The sequence below is a fragment of the Poeciliopsis prolifica genome, unplaced genomic scaffold, assembly GCF_027474105.1.
Source record: "Poeciliopsis prolifica strain line A6 unplaced genomic scaffold, Auburn_PproV2 SCAFFOLD022, whole genome shotgun sequence".
NCBI lineage: Eukaryota > Metazoa > Chordata > Actinopteri > Cyprinodontiformes > Poeciliidae > Poeciliopsis > Poeciliopsis prolifica.
Window position 1 is genome coordinate 1,898,397 of NW_026562397.1, and position 22,019 is coordinate 1,920,415.

Consider the following 22,019-nt stretch of genomic DNA (forward strand, 5'->3'; position numbering starts at 1 on the left):
ACAGACAGCAGCCAAGACAGCTCACTGACATGGTTTATGGGGCTGGGTCACTCCTCCTTTCACAAACAGAGACGCGGCGCTCATTATGGCCAAGATTAGAGCGTAAACAACAACCTGCAAGAAGCTCCAGATCATCTCCAGCCACTGAGAGCTTAAAGGGAAATTTTATGGCAAAACAAGTGATAAATCAGTTCAGTTCTTTTCAGGAAATGTTTGCTACACTGAAAGACAAAATCAAACTACATCAAAGAACCATAATAATCAATGCAATTTTGGAAACCGTGTAAATACTTGGAAATGTCAGACTTTAATAACAACATCAAGGAACAAAATCTCACATGTTCAACAGAGAAATAACCCATATTTTATTGGAATAACTAAACAATGTAACGTCTCTTTAAGACTCTGCTAGGTATTGGTAATTCTTCTATGTACTTTATTTGAGCGTGGGTTGCACATATTTTATGCGTTTTGCCTGAAATACATAACATAGTCTCTTTTGTCTTTAGCAAAAGACCACAAGCAAGCACGACACTTGCTAGTTATATTTACCCAAAGCAGCCAATCCAACAGGAAGATTTATTTTCCTTGGCTCTGATGATTTTCACAAGCATGATTTCCACAGTCCGTGTTAATGACTGTTGAAACACCAAGGTACAGTTGGTGTTTCAACTATTAAAAAGTATTATTCAAAGAATATCTCAAGTATTCGTGAATTTCAATTATTCACATGTGGCTGTCGTCCCTTATCCCAGCGAGTACCAGACTCTGCCGTATTAATGCTTAGTGATATCCTTCACTATGGTATTTTCCTGTCACCAGGAAGGCTAGTTCAATTCTTCAACATACCATCTAAAACAGAAGCAAACATATTTCACAAAGATGCCAAACTGCAAACACCAGTAGCAGAATGTGCCTGAATCATCTGAACCAGTCTTATTCAAACACATGTTGGAAAACTGGAGGATTTTCCAAAGATACTCTTATGTCACTATGCTCATTTTACAGTAAACACTGATCCACAGCCACTTGTTGATGTGAAATCGAAACTCACCAGCCTCTCCATCTCCTGCTCCCTGAGCCGCTCCTCTCGCTGTCGGCGGTGGTACTCCAGCAACTCGTCTTCGTTGTCGCTGATCTCTGTGATGCTGTTCTTCCTCTCTCGCATTCCTGGGTGGGGTCTCCCCAAGGACATCTTCCTCTGGGTCCTGGGGCTGGCTGCAGGGGATGAGACAGGTAGGGAGCCCAGACTGAAAGCGGGTGATAAAGAGTTCCCGAAGCTTGCCTTACGTATCCCTACTCCGCTGCTACCCTCCATTAACATGGAGGTGGGGGACGGACTGCGAGCTCGGATCCCTCTGCTGCAAGACGGCTCCTCTGACGCGGATCCGGTTTTGCGCCGTAACCTGGGACTCTCTGGGACCAGCCTGCCCAGACATGAGGGGCTGTCTGGCGTCCTTGACGTAGAGATTGTTCCAGGCAGTGCCCCTGGAAGAACCGGAACCCCCCTCCGGGCCAGTGAAGGACTAAGAGGCGGCAGCTCTCTCATACTGCTGCTCCCTGCGCTGCCACCATTCAATTCCAAGTTCCTTCGGGCCAACCTGGGGCTTTCAGGGGGATGCAGCGACCGTGGATGCTGAGGGAGAGGAGATCCTTGGATGACGTGAACGATGGGATCCAGGGGGGGCTGAAAAGCCTTACTGGGCTGTGAAAGCTGCCTGGAGGAGTTGGAGTTCTGGGATCCATCAGCTAAAATGGTCTGCTCTCTGAAGGGACTGGCCGGCCTTTCCTGGAGCACTGTGGCAGTCTTGGTTCTGGGACTAGATGGTGAAGGCGATGGAGACGGCGATGAACAGCTTGGAAATTTGGGGGTGACTCTGGGGCTACTTGGCACAATGTTTTTACCACTGAGAGACTCACTAGACGATACAAGAGGAGTATGTCGAGGGCTCCCAGAGCCATCCTGGTCGAGTCCCCGGCGGCTGGGCTTGGGGCTCGGAGGGGTCTCTGTCAACACTTTCCTCTGTAGCCTGGGGCTTTCCTGGACCTTTTGGCCCACCCCGGTGCTGCTAAAATTAGGCAGTATGGTCCTTGGCAGGGGAACAGGCGGAGGCTGGGTGCTGAAGTTGTAGCTAGAAGAGCGTATAGGCACAGGTGGCAGAAAAGAACTCTGGTCGTGGTGTCCTCCGCCAGGCGATGGGCTGGTGAAGCTCCCACTGCTGGCAGGCGAGGGGGAGGAAAGGGGCGAGAAGGGAGGGGAGGCATTTTCATAGCTGGACCCCACAGACATAGCACCTGGGCTGGTGGGAGGGGACAACAAATACCTCCCCCCTCCATTGACCATAGGCGACAATGGGGAGTGGTGCATGGACTGCCCCCCAGGGGGCTTTTTTGCATCAGAGGAGGAGGGCTCAAGGTCATCCATGACTAGGGAATCCATGATCTCCTGGAGGTCCTTCTCAATGGAGCTGACGATGGCGCTGTGCTCAGACTGGACTCTTTCTCCAGGAGCTGAGGGAGACTGGGAGGAACTGGCCTGGTGATTTCCATTGACCAAACTCTCAGTGTCTGATTGGGAGAGAAGACAAAGGAAAGGAAGAGAAGACCGTTATTAATGTTCTGTTCATGGTGATGCATGTGTAACAAGTGTAACAAAAGACGAAGACCTGAGCCTGTTGCAATAAGCAATTAATAGCATGATAAAATGAAATTTATAATTTTCTATTCTGATAAGGGTAATTTTGCTTACATAATCTATTTTATTCATGATTTGTGTGTTTTTTATTTCCATTTTACTTATTGTTTGTGTTGTATTTTATTTTGGATATTTAAAATCTCTTCTTCTTCCAGTGCTAAAGGTTCTCTACATAATTGAAGTTTTATGGATTATGGAATCTGTAATTATCACTAGATTATTTAAAAATGGTTTCAAAACAACAGTATTATCATTTATTGTAATAATTATTGGGAGAATTTATCATCCAGCAAAATTTGTAATTGGGATAGTTAGATCACAAAATACATTCCAACCAGAAAGTAAAAAAAAAAAAAAAAAGTGAATAAACGAAGAAAGACACATATGGGGACATAAGCAGAAAGACAGGTCTGTGACACTGGGCAGGTGTCAGAGGCAAAAGAAAGCAACACAGCATACAGACCGGCTAATCTAATCTCAACTCTGTAATGTCAGCATGGAGCAGATGCTCAGGCTGCACATGAATGGCCTTGGCCAAAATGCTAAAGGTCACAGAGATGGAGGCACAGATTAGAAAGTGAGGAAAAACAAAAATGGGCAAATGTTACAACTTATATTGTCAGCATTTTTAATATAGTGCAGCCCTAATTGTGACAAATAAAATGAAAATACAGATGTCATATTCAGAAGATAAATGGAGGTAGTCAAAGAAATTATATCAAACAACCTCTGTCTAAATACACAGTACTATTACTTATAAAGGGCTTTCACTTTGTCATTTTTTGCATTGTAGAAAAGAAAACATTTAGTGGTTTCTGTTTCTGATCTAAAAACATGTGCAAAGTAAAAGAGCTGAACTGAGAATCACCAAGGCATGTTCCTATTAGAGGCTGCCATAGCCAGCTTTCAGATGATGACATAAAACTACACACAATATTAATTGTGCGTTTTTCTATTCCAATTAACTGCATTAGTTGGAGCTTAACTTAAGTTTTAGTCCAGCAAAGTCATGTTTGATTCACCCAGCCAAATAACTGATTAAAAATTGTTTCAGGTAACACCTGCTGATCTTCATAAAATCAGGCTTACTTATCCCATCAAATGATGGAAATCATTCACATGTTTCAGATGCAACTGTAACTTTCCTGACCATTGAGCTGCAGGTGGTTCATCCCACACCATGTGACAAGCACAAAAATTTATATTTTTTGCTGTTTTGAAACTGGGGTATTCTACTCTTACAAAATGGACCATTTCCAGATAATTCTCTTATTTCACCCAGATTATTCCTTTGTGATTGCTAGTCAGGCACTTTACGGCAAGATCTAAAAGACCCTCAGGTTTTAATGGATTCAGTGTAAACTGAAAGGCAGAGACATTCAGCTCTCTATTTAAGCTTTTGAAGAACACTGCCGCTGTCTTTTATTTTTTGCGGCCATAGAAGTTGTCAAATTAATTTCAGATTAAACTTCTGTAAACATAAATATGAATGTATGTGTTCTTTGTGTGTACAGATGCAAACACAATTAAAGGACACAGCAGAAAAATATGCACTGAGGTCTGTTTTTGTGTCTTGAAGCTGATGATGTCACAGACGTGTCCCATGAGCAAAACAAATGTAGAAGATTGAGGAATAATGCATTAGTTGAGCTTGCTCAGCTGAGCCCTGCTCTCTGGGTACAAGGCCGGATCAGAGCACACGTCAGTGCCACTTCACTGTATTCCAGCCATCTGGATCCACCAGGGACCGTTTAAATGTCACTGTCATGTCGTTTATTGCAGACAACAAACCGACGCGATGCTTGTGTGCAGCGCACAAGGAGGAGGAAGAGGAGGAGGAGGAGGGAGGATGGAAAGGGGGCGGGGTGACAAGAAATTAAAGCGACAAGAAAAACCCGACCAATGATGTCATGGGGTACGGATCATTGATTACAGTGCAAGGCCAAACTTCTCTGAAAAAACAAGCCATTTAACATCAACAAAATCCACATCAGCTCCGTCTGTGGGTCATGGAGATAAAGGATGAATGCAATGAATCCAAGACGTTTCCTATTGAGGTAGAAGCAGAACACATAGGCTTGTTCACATGTAACGATGGAACTGTTACATTCAGTGCTAGGACTGATATACCGTCCAGAACCAGCACAAAATGTTAAACCGACTAGTTGTTAATGGAGTTCGGTCTGAGGCGGATTCCCATGACCGGTGTCGCTCAAATCTCAGGCGTTCTGGCCGCACACTTACTCACATGAAGGGGTAGGAACTGCCAGCCGGGGTCCAGAGCGCTTCACCTGCTACGTGACACACCGGGCGGGCCCACATCCCGCGGACACGCCGGTACCGGAGTGGTAGTGACGGAGTGCCGCCGCGCCAGGCTCCATACAGACCGACAGAGAGCCAGCGCTTCACTGCCGAGGTGATATTTCAAGCAGCGGTTGGGGTGCCGAGCACAGCCGCCGAGTGCTGACAGGCTATCCGAAATACGACCGAGTTTCCATTTTTCACCTTCAAAATAAAGGCTGCCGTCTTAAACGTCAATGCAATGTTGACATGTTTCCCCGTGTCAAACTGGCACTCACAACACAAGATGGATCAGAAACATAAGCTCAAAGCCGAGGCCGGTCAGTTGTCATTAACAAACAGACGTCGAAGTGGGACTTTTATTTTGAAAACGCGGTCGTTATACTTCCCGTGTTGTGGCTAACTCAACAGCTGCCAGTTTACAGACTCACGGCAGAGACAGTCATGCGTGATCAATGTTACTTATTACCATTACAAAACTTTGACAGCTTTTTTTATGAAGCATAGCAGAAGAGCATTAAAAATACTACATGTGCTTAAACTTTTACTAATACTTTCTATATCCATGAGCAACAAGGGACGAGCTGCGACTCTTTACTGTAAATTTTTACTCCAGTGTCTCAAGTGAAGAGAAATAGTGTGAAAAGAACAAAAATCAGATTTTTAGACGAAATGAGTAATTGTGAACTGAGATATCATTACGATCATTTTCCTTTTGGATCAAGAGTTTTATTCTATTTTGGCTTCCCAAAGAAAAAAAAAGGCCACCAAAAGCTTCCTTTGCTGCCAATAAAACCCTGAAACCCTTTGAGGGGAAAATGATTTCTTACTATAGCATCTCAGTCTAAAAATTTAGAAAATCAGACCTTAAAGCTATATAAATTTTTTTCAATGAGCAAAGAAAACTCCACATATAGAAATAATTTTTATTAACAAAATCCCTTGTGGCACCATCATAAAAAAATTCACTGATATATTAAATAAATAATACATCAATATATCTAATGTGTGCAATACTGCAGATGGAAAGGTCTACTTGCATGCAATAATTAGTCAGCAAATGAGGTTTCATGTGCTGTCGGTGGAGGTAGTGAAGGCCTGTTAGATTGTCCCTGATCCCCAGGCTGGAGGGACATTTTCAGATGCTGATGCTTAGAGAGAGTGAGGTGGTCACTGTGATTTAGGAACAAAAACAGTCAGGAAAATGTGGGTTAACCCAAATGATATTGTTATCTCATGAAGCCCTAATTCATCCATTATCCTCAATTGATGCAAGATTTCAAACATTATTAGTTTTCATTTCCGTATTATTCTCCAGAATGAAGAAGACGTGACGCCGACTTCCTGAGCTCACTGTTCAGAACATTGTGAACAATGAGAAACACTTTAGGGTCACCCAGTCTCCATAGCCACTCTCAGAAGCTATCTAGAAAAAAGCCTTTGCTGCCTGAAATGTAAAAGTAAAGTTTGCTAACGTATTTAGGACGCTAATTTGAAGTCTTTGTTTTGGTAAAGAAGGATTTAAATGAAGGTGTTTTTGTTTTGAACTACATCTGCAAGTTCTCTGACGTGGGAATGTGTCATTCAGGACATTTTAGAAACGCATAGGAAAATGTAGTTGTGTGCTGTATATTTGGATCTATGTAATAGTAGGTATTGTAGGTACCTATACTATAAGGTACCTTCCAGTACCTTATAGTACTTCACAGATAGCAATTTTATTAATACAATAGATTACACTGCTGGTGTTGTTACAACTTCTGAAGGAAAGAGTGACGTACCTGATGATGATTTCTTTGTCTCTTTTAACAAACGCCTTAGAGTAACTTCTTACAGTCTGAAACAGGTGTGTGTTGCAAATAAAAGTGGTTTGAGGTCGTACTTATAAATTTATTTTAGGTGTACTGTATTGAAAACTGGCAATAGATCTGGAGTGACAGATTTGTCTGGACGGACATGTGGAACGCACCTCCTGTCTGTTATGTATGGTGTAGGATCTGTGATCCTTTGAGCATATTTCTCTTGAAAAGGTTTTGGGAAACTTGCTAGAATATGTGGCATCAGGAACCCTCAATATATAGCTAAGAGAGGGCGGTGGAATCTAATCAGATGCTCAACTGATTGACCGTTTCACTCTACCTCTAAGGGAGAGCCCAGACACCCTGCGAAAGAAAACTCATTTCAACCGCTTGCATCCATGATCCCATACTTCCAGTCACTACCAAGAGTTGGTTAATCGAGAGCTTCATCTTTTGAGTCAGCTCTCTCTCCATAACAGCCCGGCATCACTGCAGACACCACACCACTCCACCTATCATTCTCCTGCTCCATTTTTCCCTCACACGTAAATAAGACCCAGAGATATCAAAGCTTCTCTAATTCTCCCAAAGACTGCACCTTTTTCCAGTACAAGACCAAGATTATGTTCAGAACTATTATTTTCAACATCATTTCCCACAAAATAAATGTACTCCAAATTGAGGTTGGAATTGTCTAAATTTTTCAGTGAGATAAAAAAAAATACTTCATAAAACATTTTAGACATGATTCCTTTAAAATCATTCAAGTTTTAATGTTAGATGTCAATTGTATCCACTACACTTGTTCATACTGTAAACAGCTTTAATTAGTCTATCCTACACAGGGATTGACCTTCAAACAGCATCTGAAGAGAAACAAAGAGAAGCACACATACTGGGCCAATAGGTGGGTTTGGGGGCAAGTACCAAAGAGGAAAAAGACTGACTGGAGCTGGAAGATTATAAATAGTCTGTGAAAAAAGAGCCTGTAATCCCAGCCACAGGCCTCTTTCAGTGCACAAAGCTATCTGCTGCTCTGTAAGAGACACCAAAAGCAGGAAATATTTTTCACTGACTAAAATCACAGCTTTAACAACTCTTCTAGATATGGAACCAAACAAGAGTCAAGTTGCTGATATGTCAGAGACAGAATGTGTTTGCATGAACCTGTCTCAAAGAAATGGCACGTAAGTCATCTAACCAGGGAACCTTCAACCACATACAAACTGCAAAGCGTATTCTGGTTTCGTCTGGCAACTCTTCTGTGGATGACCTTACTGTTCTGGGATATTGTGTATAAAATTTTGAGAGTCAAATGGACTTACTTAATTTTAAAATAAGGATTTAGGCATAACAAAATGTGAAAAAGCTGAAGTTGTCTGAATCCTTTCCAGATTCTATGCATGTGATGAAGACTCCACTTCTCCTTGAAGCAATTTGTTCAACAGCCCTAATAAACTCAGACTCATAAATAAAGACAGTTCTCAGTGACAGACTGCGCTGGCTCTAAAAACAAGAATCAATCTCAACATAAAGAACTGTGCAGCATTTCAGATTGAACCGTCACAGCCTTTCGGGCTGGTGAAAAAGGACATTCCCATTCATAGGAACTTTTCACAAACAGACTGTCTTGTTTAGTAAAGTTCCTCACTGAATGAAATGACCTGGAAGTACATAAGTGTCACCCATGGCAGAAGCTCTTTGGGTGCTTTAAATGGCGCTGTGAGGAGTATCAGTGCTTTCTTTGTTTTTTCTTTTTGGCTCAGAAACTCTGGACCATCCTCTATAAATAGAAAGGACACCATTCAGTCTCTCAGGTAGTTAGAGAACTTCAGGTCCTTGAATGAGGCTGACTTTTGCTAAGCTCTTAAGAATTTTCCTTCCGTTTACATTCTACCCTTATATTTACAAGTGTTTTTTTTTAACAAGGTAAGAAAAACCCTTTGAACCAGGAAAAGGGAGTGATGTTGGAAGTACGAGATCTGATATTAATTATCAAAACAGGAAGTTTATTCATATTTGTATGAAGAAACTACATCCTTTTTAATTATAATTAAAAAAGGATTTGTTCAATAAAGGGAAAACAATACAAAGATGTCTCCAGTGTCCACTGGACTGTCTGGTCCACCATAACACTTGCTTGGACTTCTATGTATTTTGGATTCTGTCACCGGGTTTTCTGATTCAACAGCATGTGTTCTGATTTCTCCTCTGGAAACTCCACACACACTGCGATATCAGGCCAGGACAATCTAACATGTTGAATATCCCCAATTATAAAACAATTTCAGAAACTTGACTTGTTTTTACAGTAGTGCTTAATTTGGACAGAAAGATGCCAAAACAAATCATCTTTTGGTTTAGTTGTGGTTTATTGTCTTCTTTCTTGAACTCAGACATAGATATGAGCTCATTTCTTTGCTTTCTGACATTTCAGATAATCCCTGTTTATCACGAGAGTGGTTTAAGCAGTCCTCATCTGGATGCAGCACAGGAATGCATAAATGATACGTTTCTAAACAACGGAAGGCTTTCATTACTGGCCAGGAAGTGTGCCGCCGGCAGCGTGCCTGTGCGCGCGCTATACTTATCCCCCGGTGGCCGGCAGCGTCAGCGGTGGAACAGCGGTGACAGTTCCACCATAGAGGCTAAAGATGAAGGTATGCTTCTAGTTGTAGAGCTGCCAAGAGGAGCACTCAGAACACAAACACATACTCAGCCCACAGCAAGCAGCTGAAGACTCTCTCTGCCCGGAGACACGGAGGAATGAGATGCTCATAAAACATGCATGGTGTGAACTGCAGCTCCAGGTCCCAGCTGGGCACGGCTCCCCCTCCGGGTTTCACCGGGTACTGTGCTCCACGGATTGAATGCTGACAGATCGTGGCCTGTCGCACAGCTAGACAATGAACAGAACCTGCTGCAGTTTCCTTGGATTTGTAAAATGAACCGTTTGAGGGATGGATTCACAGCTTAAACAGGATGGTAATCCTGTTTAAGTTGTTATTGGTAATATAATAACAATAACAACAACTTTATTTATAAAGTGTCGAACAGTCGTCCAGTGTTGGTAGAGGTTATAAACATGCAAAAAACAAGAACTAATTTATAGAATAGTAGAAGCTTGTTGATAAGTTTGCATTAGTGATGCACCAATTTCAGTGCTGATATTGAAAAAATTTTGGATCTGCAACAATGACATAAGGGCAGATCTTTCTAGTGTACTTCTACGTTTTGTGCTCTGCACGACGCATGCTTTATTATTTATCTTACATTTTATTTCAAATATTAGAAATTTATATTCAGGAATGTCCTCAGATGGGGACAGTCCTGATAGTCCTCCACTGAGGCATGTCAGAGAGCAGCACAGTGTGGCTGTGGTGACAGTAAAAGTGTGAAACATGTGACACTACAGCCAGCTGTCAGTCAAACAGATGCAGGAAGAACCCACAGAGTGGGGGCCCAGTCTGTGTGGACTGCAGCTGGCAAACAGTCGACTCGCTGCAGTCAATCAAATGGTCTCCAGATGTTATCATCTGAATGGAGAAACCTCATGTAGGCAGGCTGTGCGACTTGGGAATCACCAACAGAAATCAGATCACTTCAGCTTAGCAGTAAATGGCCATCATACACATAGAAATGAGCGGTGTAACAATAAATCAGCCCAAATTCCCTCTTTTTGGGAGGCTGGTGATTGGTCGAGACTTTTACGTAAAACCGATCCGGTAATCAGCCACTGTTCTCTTTGGTTCTGCCATGAGAGACGACTGACTGACAGAAATACCCATCAGGACTGACTATAACAATAGATGGTAAATGGACTGAACTTATATAGCGCTTTTCCAGTCATTTTGACCACTCAAAGCGCTTTATACTAGAGTCACATTCACCCATTCACACACACATTCATACACCGATACGCAGACCGGTAGGCAATTTGGGGTTAAGTGCCTTGCCCAGAGGCACATCGACATATGGCAGGAGGAAGCTGGAATCGAACCTACAACCTTCCGATTGCAAGACGACAACTCTGCCACACAACCACAGTCGCCCTAGACACTCCACTTTTGCCGTCTTAGTTACTTTGTCAACTTTAGCAACTTTCCTGGCCAAAAATGTTGCTAATTTTAGCAAAAGAAAAAAGCAAGAGAGATTATTGACCGGCCAGAAAACTGCAATCAGTGCACGGCTTGTAGAAACAGGAAAACTTTGGCTCCCAAGTTAAGAAGAAGACATCAGAAGTAAAATGACAAAGTGAAAACATAAAATAAAAGTAGTCGTCATGGAGAATAAGCAATGGGTTGCACTGAATTGTAGATCTTAGTACTGGTCATCTACAAGAACCTGTCCAATGGTAGAAGACCTGAATGCCAGATTTTCCCAGATTTGATCGGATCAAAGTCAGATTTGTGGACAAGCTCTAGCTGTCATATCCCACCTGAGCAGTGGATCTCTGCAGCTCCTTTATAGCTATCAGGTCTCTTTTGACTGATTCTTTGATTTATGCTCTCCATCCTCTTTCAGTTTCCAAGTGATGGACTGAACAGAAGTCTGTTTGAGACATTGTTTAATAACCTGACCTGTCTGTCTGTCTGTCTGTCTGTCTGTCTGTCTGTCTGTCTGTCTGTCTGTCTGTCTGTCTGTCTGTCTGTCTGTCTGTCTGTCTGTCTGTCTGTCTGTCTGTCTGTCTGTCTGTCTGTCTGTCTGCTGTTCATGATGCAGTTTGTTCTCTCAGAAACCAAACAGCTGTATTTACACTGAGGTTAAATTGCCTCATGATGGGATTAGTTAGTTAGTTAGTTAGTTAGTTAGTTAGTTAGTTAGTTAGTTAGTTAGTTAGTTAGTTAGTTAAACTGGGCTTTATTTAGGGACAAAAGAAGAAAAGCAGCAGGATATATGCCAAATATCAGTGACTTTTATTGAAAGAAAAAAAAAACGTAAGTGAAGTTTGAGACTGTAACGCAACAACTTGTGACAGATTTCAACGGATTGGAGCAGATACTTTTGCAGGGAAGCGTAAGCACACGACGTGTTACCTGGACTCAACGTGTAGCTCCCGGTGCGAACACCTCCTCCATGAGGCATCATGCTCTTCATCCTGAAGGCCTCCTCAGGGTGGTTGAAGCGGAAGAAGGCTGACTGTCCAAAACACAGCATACAGCCTGCAAGGAAAACAAGAAAATCACATTTAAAGTGTTGCAATGGGACACTGAATATTGGAAATGTAAAAACACAAAATCGTACAACGTGTTTTTGTTTTGTGTAGTTTCGAGTGCAAATATCTAAGTACAGTTTAAGTAAAACAAAATGAGCTTGGAAGTAAATTCTTGTTTAGCTTGTCATGATAACACAATTTGCTGGACGAAGTTATTGTGATAAACAACAACATTGTTTTGAGACAATTTTCAAGTTATATTATGGTAACAGCACAATGTGAATTCGCCCTCTCACATATCAACGAACATTAAATTGTAATGAACTTTTAACACTGGAGCTGAAAAACATTTTAAATGTTCAAAATTAAGAAACAAAACAACAAAAAGAACAAAATTATTTTATCTATTTATTGCTCAATAGTTCAACTGGAATTATTGAGGGATAAAGCTATGAGTCTGCTTATCTTCAGTGTAAATTACATTTTCAGCTAAACGATCATCTAAAAGCTGAATTTAAGCTGATTATCTTAAATGAGCTTCAAAGCAGTAAACCAAGGTTAAAAGCTAAGTTAGCCACCTTTTCCTGCTGTGACCTCGTTCAAACACATGCCATTTGTTTTACTTTGCTTTTCTAATCTATTGGAGCAGAGATTAAACAAACAAGATAAAACTTGTGGTCTCTGGTGGTTCAGGGAGGTTTGATTATTGTCCCTTGGCTGTTTCCTGCTTCCTGTCTCATAGATAAGAAGAGCCATAATGTTTTAATCAAAGTTAAAGTCCTCATCAAGAGCGAGACAACAGGTGTAAAAGTCCTAAATTTATAAGAAAAAGAAAAAGAAAAAGAAAAACAGCAGAAATACAAACTCTCCCTCAAGGAAGGCATAGTTTTAACATTCGCCATGTTGTTTTGTCTAAGTCATTTCCATCGACATGATTATTATTCTGGAGGATTTTTCTGAGGTCTTTGATTATTATTTTTGTTCTTACATAATAAAATTTTTCACCCAGGAGGAGCTGGGTGAGACATTAGACATTATTGTCTAGTATAATATCAGTCAATAATACAGTATTAGTCAAAGACAAAAACCATAATTATTCATGGCTTATTATCCACACTGTGCAAACATTAGCATTAGCTAGAAATGTTGCTTTCCTGACATTTATCTATACGTTTCCCATACATGATGCTGTTGCTGCTTCAGTGACAGACATCCTGTGTGCACAAAGCAGCGTTTTCACAGATCCTTCCTTCCAGCAGCTGTTAGACTTTAAAACCATCACTGCTCCCAACAAACCAAATACATGTTTATATCCCTGTAATTATTTGTAGTTTTCTATTTAAGTTCTAGCAAATAGACTGTTTTTTTTTTTTTGCACAAATATTCACACACATTTTGTACATTCTTTACTCTATCAGTTGCACATTTCTTTTAAACAAAGTATGCTGTCTTGATAACTTGGCAGTATCTTTTCCTCATGTTGTAAATTTGCTCTTACTGTATAGATGCTTATTTTGTTTTTTTATTTTCATTTCTATTCTATTCTGTTCTAGTAGCATTTAGATCTTGCTTATGCATAAAAAAATTACATAAATTTTATTTTAATTGTGTTGAATTTTTAGCTTTGGAGATTTTACAAATAAATCTGATACCACTCCAACCCTCCTGCACAGTGTTTCCTCTAAAATGAGGAAATCTGAAGCTATTTACTTCAACAAAAACATTTTAAATGAACAGTATTTTGGGAAGCTGGAGGCTGCATCAGAAATGTTTATTTCTAAGAATAAAAAACTCAAGCTGCTCTTTGATGAAGTGAGATCCCACAGGTTTACACAGTCAATAATCTGATCTGCCTCACCCTGATATCCTACAGGAAACACATCCAATTATGGAGATAAGACTGTAAATACAGTTTGTTGGACATTAAAGAGTAAACAAAGAAAAGACAGACTGAGATCATCATGACAGGTTTCAAAGGCGACTTCATCTCGTCAGTGTCTCACATCAGCTACTAAAGCAACTCTTAATGCCTAAATAACCTGGATGTATGAGACCAAACAGGAAAAACCCATGTAGCAACTATTGGGCTCATTCTCACCGAGTCGCCATGGTAATATCCGTCCCATCCACTTTCTGTCTGGTTTCAAATGTCAGAGCGCGTCACGCGTCTAACTAATCCAGCCCTCTCATGTGCCATGAGGTCAGTAACAGATAAGCAAACAATTGTTTATAGCTCTCTCAATATAGCACCATTGTGTCACGCTGGGTCTGCAGGGGGAAACGTCTGCAGAGACTTGGGCAGGAGGGTCAGATAAGATCCCTTCCTGTCGTCAGCCCTGAGGAATAGATGGGAACCTTCTCCATCTCACAGAGAGGCTGTGATGGTTTACAACACGGACAAACGGCCCTCTGCTATGAGCAGACACACGGTGACAGCCTGGGAAGAGGACATCTGACAATAGGGGTGTGTGTGTGTGTGTGTGTGTCGGGTTGTGTGTGTGTGTTGGGTTGTGTGTGTGTGTGTGTGTGTCGGGTTGTGTGTGTGTGTGGGTTGGGTTGTGTTGGTTGATGGAAAATAGGTGTTTGTTCTGCCGCTTCAGTTTTTAGCAGGATGAGATATGAGAGGAGATAAAATAGACCTGCCTTGGTGAACAACACAGTAAATGGTCAAAATTAGGGATGCACTGATCCACTTTTTTCACTTTCAATATGATACCAATATCTGAGCGTAGCCGAGTGTATCGGAACCAATACGGCTCCGATAAGGAAAGCCAGAGCTGACTTTTAATAAAAAAATTACTGACTTAAAATGTTTCTTTTTTTATAAAACTAAAACAAGCATAAATGTACTGAATAACAAAATTATTTGGGAACTTCGCACCAAAACAAAAAAACTTTCATTTGTTTAGTGCAACTGGTTTTGTACATATTGACAGAAACACTAAGCTTTGTTTCGGTCAAATATGTTTAAAATAAACTGCAACAAACCCGTCAAACGGTTCAGAAAGGGCAATTAGGAATTCTAAATATAATATCCATCCATCCATCCATTATCTCACACCCTTAGTGGGGTCATGAGGGGTCGGTCCTGGTGTCTATCTCCAGCATCAACAGGCAAGAGGCGGGGTCGCTCTGGAAAGGTCACCAGTCCATCACAGTCTAAATATAATGTAAAATAAATAATAAAGCATGATGTCGCTCAGAGCACAAAGCAGGTAATTGGATTAAATAGATCTGCCATTATGGATTGAGCACATGGAATTTTTTTCAATATCATGATCAATACAGGTATTTATTTTGGATCGGTGCATCTCTAGTCAATATTGCATATCATATGATGGATAATCTTGACACAGAGCTGATTCTTCGATACAGAAAAGCTGTCCGTCTAACAGTCATGATTTTTGTACTGTGGTATGAAGACAGAGAGAACCCACGCTTGGGAAGAACATGCAACGTCCACACAGAGAGACCCCAGGCTGGGATTCAAACCACAGACCTTCTTCCTGCAGGGAATTAATGCTGCCAACTGCGTCACAGCAGATTGAAAAATAGCCCACGTTGCTTTCTGTCTAAGGAAACCAGCAAATTTCTCCCAATATTCCCTGCAGTCAACTCCTCTATGCTGAGCAGACACAGGGTGACACGAGTACATCGTGATCCATGGAAAAGCTTGCAGTGATAATAAGTGGTTCCAGTGTCAGAGATTCAATTCCTGACTGGTGGTTGCAGCCCTGGGTCCGATCCACACCTACATGCGCTTCTTAAACCTTTTGCTTTTTCTGTGTGTTTTTGCAAGTTGTTTGTTTTTTGTTTTTTGTCAGTGATTGTGTTCTTTTTTCTCTCTCTCTCCTACTGGTTGTTTTTTACAGCCAACAAACTAACAATCTGCTTCCTGTTTATGTTTACCGTAGATTCCAGAGTGCTTGTTCGTCTGCGTTAAAAGACATAAAAAGTATTTAAGCTCCAAGCAACAAAGTGGAAATAAATGTTATGTAAACCAGTGTGGTTAAATTCCACATGCCTGAAGTATATGAGCGGTGTAAAAAGGAAAACTTTTTCAGGTTTGCATTAGCACTGCTGTCTTTAATCAGCACATATAAAATGAATGAGAGTCTGTTCCAGAAGATTTCCATCGTTTCAGTGAACATTTTCCACCGACCAGTTTTTTTCCTGATGATTTGAGGCCAAGAACGAGTAAAAACCAAGAACCTGCTGAATGGATGATTTAAAAGTGGTCATTAACACTTTGATCCTGTGGTATTTCGAGCCACGTCAGCTCCCCCCACCACGTTCTCCCCACACTCATCTAACTCCTTCATTTAACTCCCGCTCTTCTTCAGGACTTTACCAGCAGCACTTCCCTCTCCCTCCACTTCTCTGACTCACCGTACACATGCCAACCCATTGACTAGACCTAACATGATCTTCTAAAAGAGATAAATTCAAATAAAAAAATCACATTTAAAGAGATGTAGCTTGGAGCAACACATACCAGGTGCTTTAATCATGACAAACCATTGTTTAGGTGGAGCTGGAGGCATAATTCATAATTCACCCAACAGTTGGTTAGAGAGAACAACTAACTTCTCCAGTAACTATCTGGAGAAGTTAGTTACTGTCTTCACTACTTCTGTGAAGTATTATAGTCAATGCTGGACTATCATTAGAATCGAAGAAAAATATATTTCCTGAACTGATTATTAACTAGAAATTATTAACTAGAAATTGTGAGTTTTCTTCCTGGTATCAGCTTTGAAAAAAGTAGCTCTCAGGACGACTGCGCTGAATACGATGTTTTCCATCCTTATTACTAGAAACTCTGTGAGGCATACTTCTAATTATTCTGAGGAAACTTAAAACAAAGACACTGATGGGCTGTGAAGCCAAAACGCAGCATGTTTCAGTGTGATTGAGCTGACAAACATGCTAGAAATAAATGGATGAATGAATGAATGAATGGATGGATGGATGGATGGATGGATGGATGGATGAGCTGTGTGCGTGAGCATCTAAACCAGGGGTGTCCAAAGTCCATCCTCAACAAAAGGTGCTGCATGGTTTAGATCATTCCCTGATTCAACACACCTGAAACAAATGACGGTTTATTATTGTGCCTCTGCAAAACTGTAACATACTGATGAGGTTGCTGGATTATTTGAATCCACTGTGTTGAAGCAGAGACTCGGGACAGCCAGTGATGAGGACTGGAGCTGGACATCCATGCACTGCTCAGGATGCAGCAGGTTGATGAGGGAAGACATTTCTCCTCTTACAGGCAGTAGACACACATGCACTGACCCCTCTGCTGCCCACATTGCCCCCTGACATCAGCAATGTCAGGCCGAGTGTGTGTGTGGGAACTGACTGTGGACACAAGGCCAGGAAGAGCTCACGATAACTCAGCAAAACAGACAGAGCACATGGTCTTTGAGAGACACTGCCAAACTACAACGTAACACAATCTACTATGTACCACTTGTACAACTCTATAGCTGTTGTTTGATCCACTAAAGAAATAAATTGGAGGAAGCTCACAAGCATGAGAAGACTATCTCAGGAGTGGCACCATCATGTTGGAGGGTGATTTGCTAATATATATATATATATATATATTAAATGAATGGTTTTAATATACCACTGTCAATCTAAACTTAATATTTAACTATTAAAATCCCTGTCTTGATCCCTCACTTCCTAAAATATACGCTTCCAACATCCGTCATGATTAATCATTTGCCTCAAATGATTAAGTGACACAGTTGCAAAGGGTTTTAGTAGTTCGAGTTATGGAGAACTGATCTGACCGTTTCCCTGGCAACGATCAGAAGCAAGACATTCCCCCAGAACTACAGTGAGGTCATTGTGGCTATGACCTCAATGTGTCATCTGTGTTGTAGATCTGTGTCTATGTCATGATCTATGTCATAGATCAAAGAACATATGAGGTTCTAAATGCTTCCATCTCAAATCATCAGGTCATATACAAGCAGCTCTTTGACCTGCAGCACTGTGTTTTGCAAGGATTTTTAGCATGAAACAGGTTTTAGTCACCATGTTTTTCCCCTGACTTTTGGCGCTGGATATTTGATTACCACAGGAGTGAGGAAAGTTTTCTTCCTGGTATCAACTTTGAAAACGACTGCGCTGAATACGATATTTTCTATGCTTATCTTCTCAATCCTTCTCTGGTTGGAGTGAGTTTTCAAAAGACAATACTCTTGAAGAGACGACTGTAGTTGGAAACGATTTCGCCAACCTTTTTAAAGAACAAACTTCCTCACCTGGAGCAATTGTGACCAAGATGCTGAAGTTTGTTGGGAGAAATTGGACAAATTTCCAGAAAACCATTGCAATGACGCCAAAGATGTTTGATCCAAATCACACAGCTTAAAGGTAATTCATCCACATATTATATAAAAATATACAAACAATGTCTGCCTAAAAATAAAGCTCATTTTTGGTCATTAAGAGGAAAAAGAAAAATCCCAGCTCAGCTAAAACAGAAATATTTCCCTGTTTTAAAGCCACACGATGAGGAAATGCATCTTTTGTAGGTAATTATTTTGAACAAATATGAGATTAATCTTTATTGGATTTTTGATCCTTTATATTTCACAGGTGTTTCAGTTATTCTATGATTGTATTTCTAAAGGCATCCTATTATTGTTAATAGTAGAGAATACCTACATAATTCTGTATATCCAACTTGGATTTAAGTACCATAGCCATTTCTTGAAACTTTGCAGCAATGTTGACATTTTACAGAAAAAAACAAGTTATTAATATAGAGAGAATGACCTTTAAAGTATCTTTTTAAATTGAGAACACAGTTGAGAAGCAAACCCGACATGATAATTCAATCTATCTGTAAGGTCTAAGTTGATACTGAACTGCTGTTGAGAATATCCATCACCAACAGTCTCTGGATGCCAATTAGTGCTTGTCAGTTAAGCCATTACCACACCACACAAAGCACTCATAATGATGGATCTCCCTGCTGTGAGGAGACACACCACGAAGAGAAGGAATGGATCCCTGGTATAGACCAGAGATAAAGAGACACTCTAAAAGGGCCATGCATCACACTCAGTGGAGGGAGGCTGGAAAGTGTTGCACTCATAAATCATGCAGATTTTTATTAGGCAGAACCAGAACAGTTTAAACACAGGAACTGCTGTGCTTTATTTTCCAATTAAAAAACTGAAAGGTAATCTAACACAAACCCTGGGAGTAAAGTTGTCGAGCAAGGTCAGCGTAATCAGCTGGGATTCTTTTAGCTTAAAACCATCCAATCTTCTGTCCACCAATTTATGCATGCAGTGGTCATTGGCTGAGAGGTGAGGTACAGCCTGGACAGACAGACCCCAGGCCAGGATTCAAATCCCAAGGTCCTTTTTTGTCTTAAGGCAGCAGTGCTACCAAAAATACAGTTACCATATCATAAAATCTTCTGGATAGAAAGGATCACATTCACAGCTCATTTCAATTAGTTGTTTATAGAAAGAGCGTCTGTTTCTTGTCTCAAGCACCCGCCTCCACCCTTAAAGTCTGGGTTTCCCCGCCTTATCTCCAGGACCGAACAGACGTGTTGCAGACATGCCTGTAAACACAGACCTGGGTGGGGTCGGTTAATGAGACTAGAAATGCCAAAGCTTAATCGTAAAGAGAAATTAGCCACTCCTGAAAACCACTTCAATTACTCATTTAGGCTGGAAGGATGTTAACCGAGATGTTTGTGATGAGTTTGTTTAATCTGAAACACCTGTAGGCTGCTTACCAAGACCCTGACTATATCTCCTACAGAATGTTCAGATAAACATCAGTTTTTGGTTTATGGTCTCCATTAAGCGTTTGGATGATTTATGTTTGGTTGCAACCAAAATTCCAAGAAACACCATCACCATGGCAATGATCATCTTCCCCTGGGTTCTTATCCATGTGAACCCGCTGGTTTTGCTTGGCGCTTTGGTTGTATTGCTCAGTCAAACTAACAGTCAAACTGTCTCTCTGGAGCTAAAATGGGAAAATTTAGATTCAGTGGAACATCAGTGGTCAGAGTGTCCAAAGGAAATCCTTCATTTTTCCAAGATATGTTTGAACAAGACTCTGAAGAGCAGATGATTTCAGCACCATGCGGTTCAGGTGATATTTGCAGTTTCTTATCTTTGACGTTTTATGCAGTTAGAGATATATTGTTTCATCTGTTCTGTTTTCTAACTGTAAATGGTATGTTGCAGAAACAAAATCTAGCCTTCCTGGTGATAGGAAACGATCAGACTGAAGGATTTCACTGATTGTTAAAATGGCAGACCCTGATACTCGCTGAGGTTAGGGACTACAGGCATGCGAAGAGCTGAAATCTGATGAGATGTCCTCTAAAAATGCTTAGTTGCCTATTTCAAAAGTTCAAACACCTGCTGTAACTTAATATAGTCAATGTGGACAATGCAATACTGCAGAAGCTAACATATGCAGTCTTCCTCATCACTGTTCTTGGGGTAACAACCAACCAATGCCAAGGAAACTAATCTTGTTCCTGGATTGGCTTTGAAAACACAAGTCAATAGCATGTTAAGTAGCATTGCACTTACAGTGCACATACACCAGTCCTGTTTGGTCTACTTTAATTAAAATCTAGTTTATTTGCCTATAAAGCCAGGTTGATTTGGGGAATAATGAACACCCAAGCAAATTCTGTTGTGACCCCAAAAAACGAATGCTGATTTGCCTAAAGTTTGGTTAAAATAAACTCTAGTGCGGTTTGAATGCACAAGTGAATCCAAGTAGACCGGAAACCACTCCAAAAGCAGAAAGCAAACTACATAATAATTGTGAAGTTGAACTAATGCATATTTCACTTAGAAAGAATTTATTTAATAAATACCATAGTAGATGATGGGTTTGAATCAACCTGGTTCCAGTCTGAGGCCTCATTCTGATCTTTGTGACTGTCAATAATACACTTCATTCTTACTTCTTAAAACAACAAAATGCACCAAACTCTGTGCAATTTCAGCCTGAAATGAATGGGCTTCTCTTTTGCCAGCTGCTGTTACTGTTTTATTGGGCAGTACTAATGTATCAACAGCACATGTGGTTTAACACGAAGTTGGCGATAGTTACTTTTGATTCTACTTTCTTTCCCTCTTTCAGAGAACCCATTGACCCCTGGGCAAGTCTCTGAGTGTTCTTCCAAGAACCAGCGGTTCACTAAAATATGTCAGAACTGCGTCTCTCTGCAGCTGAGCTCAGCGAAACAGAAGCTTAATACAGGTCCCGACACTTTCCACCAGCAACATGTGATATTTCAATCATAACTCCCAATGTGGTCGATTGAGAAAGAACCGCCGGTGACGTTACAGAGAGAGCGCAACGACCTGCGAGCTAATCAATGAAATACATCCTGTGGATGGTCAGACATTAAAAGGTTTCACTCTCAGGAAATGACCTTGTCAAGGAGCAATTCACTGGCTTCATCAGAAAGAGTGCACTTTGATAATTACTGCAGAAACAGCAACTTTCAGCTGCACTCTCAAGTGAGGAGGACACAAGATTCCCACCATAGTCCTACAAGGACGCCATGATCCTATTGTACAATGTACTGGCTGGGACTCCAAAGTGGATTAATGATCAGTGTGACGCAGACAAAAATGCTCAGTGAGTCAATGCAGCAAGGTTAATGTCAAAAGAGAAAGAGTCCTGGGGCCTCATGCATAAAGTAGGGGTTAAATGTGCGGCAGCATATTTTACGCACAAGTTGGCATGTATAAAAATGCACTTTGCGTCAAAGTTTCTGTACATATTCATACACTTTTTGCTGGCGTGAAAACGTGTGGCAGCCATGTAAACTTTTTCTGTGGACAATGTCAAACTACAAAGCATCAAAACTCACCTAAACACACTGAAATCTGAATCCAATCTGTGTTATTTAGACCAAGAAGCATCAAACTCAATGTTTTTCAAGATTTTAACATTTTATTGTTTAAAGGTAAACGATGAAACTGAAGCATTCTACTATTTGGAATAAACGTCCACTATCCCCACTCGAAGGACTCTCTGACACGCT

General features: G+C 40.9%; 1 protein-coding gene across 3 annotated transcripts in view; it reads right to left on the bottom strand.

Moving 5' to 3' along the window:
- The window catches only part of phldb1b (pleckstrin homology-like domain, family B, member 1b), an 80,472-nt gene that overhangs the window by 42,657 nt on the left and 15,796 nt on the right, over nt 1-22,019 (bottom strand). For all 3 annotated transcript variants that reach the window (XM_055045722.1, XM_055045721.1, XM_055045723.1), the window contains exons 5-6: nt 11,832-11,957; nt 1,055-2,568 (exon numbers count right to left, since the gene is read on the bottom strand). In XM_055045722.1, coding sequence (XP_054901697.1) covers nt 1,055-2,568; nt 11,832-11,957 — 1,640 coding nt within the window. The remainder of the gene's footprint in view (nt 1-1,054; nt 2,569-11,831; nt 11,958-22,019) is intronic.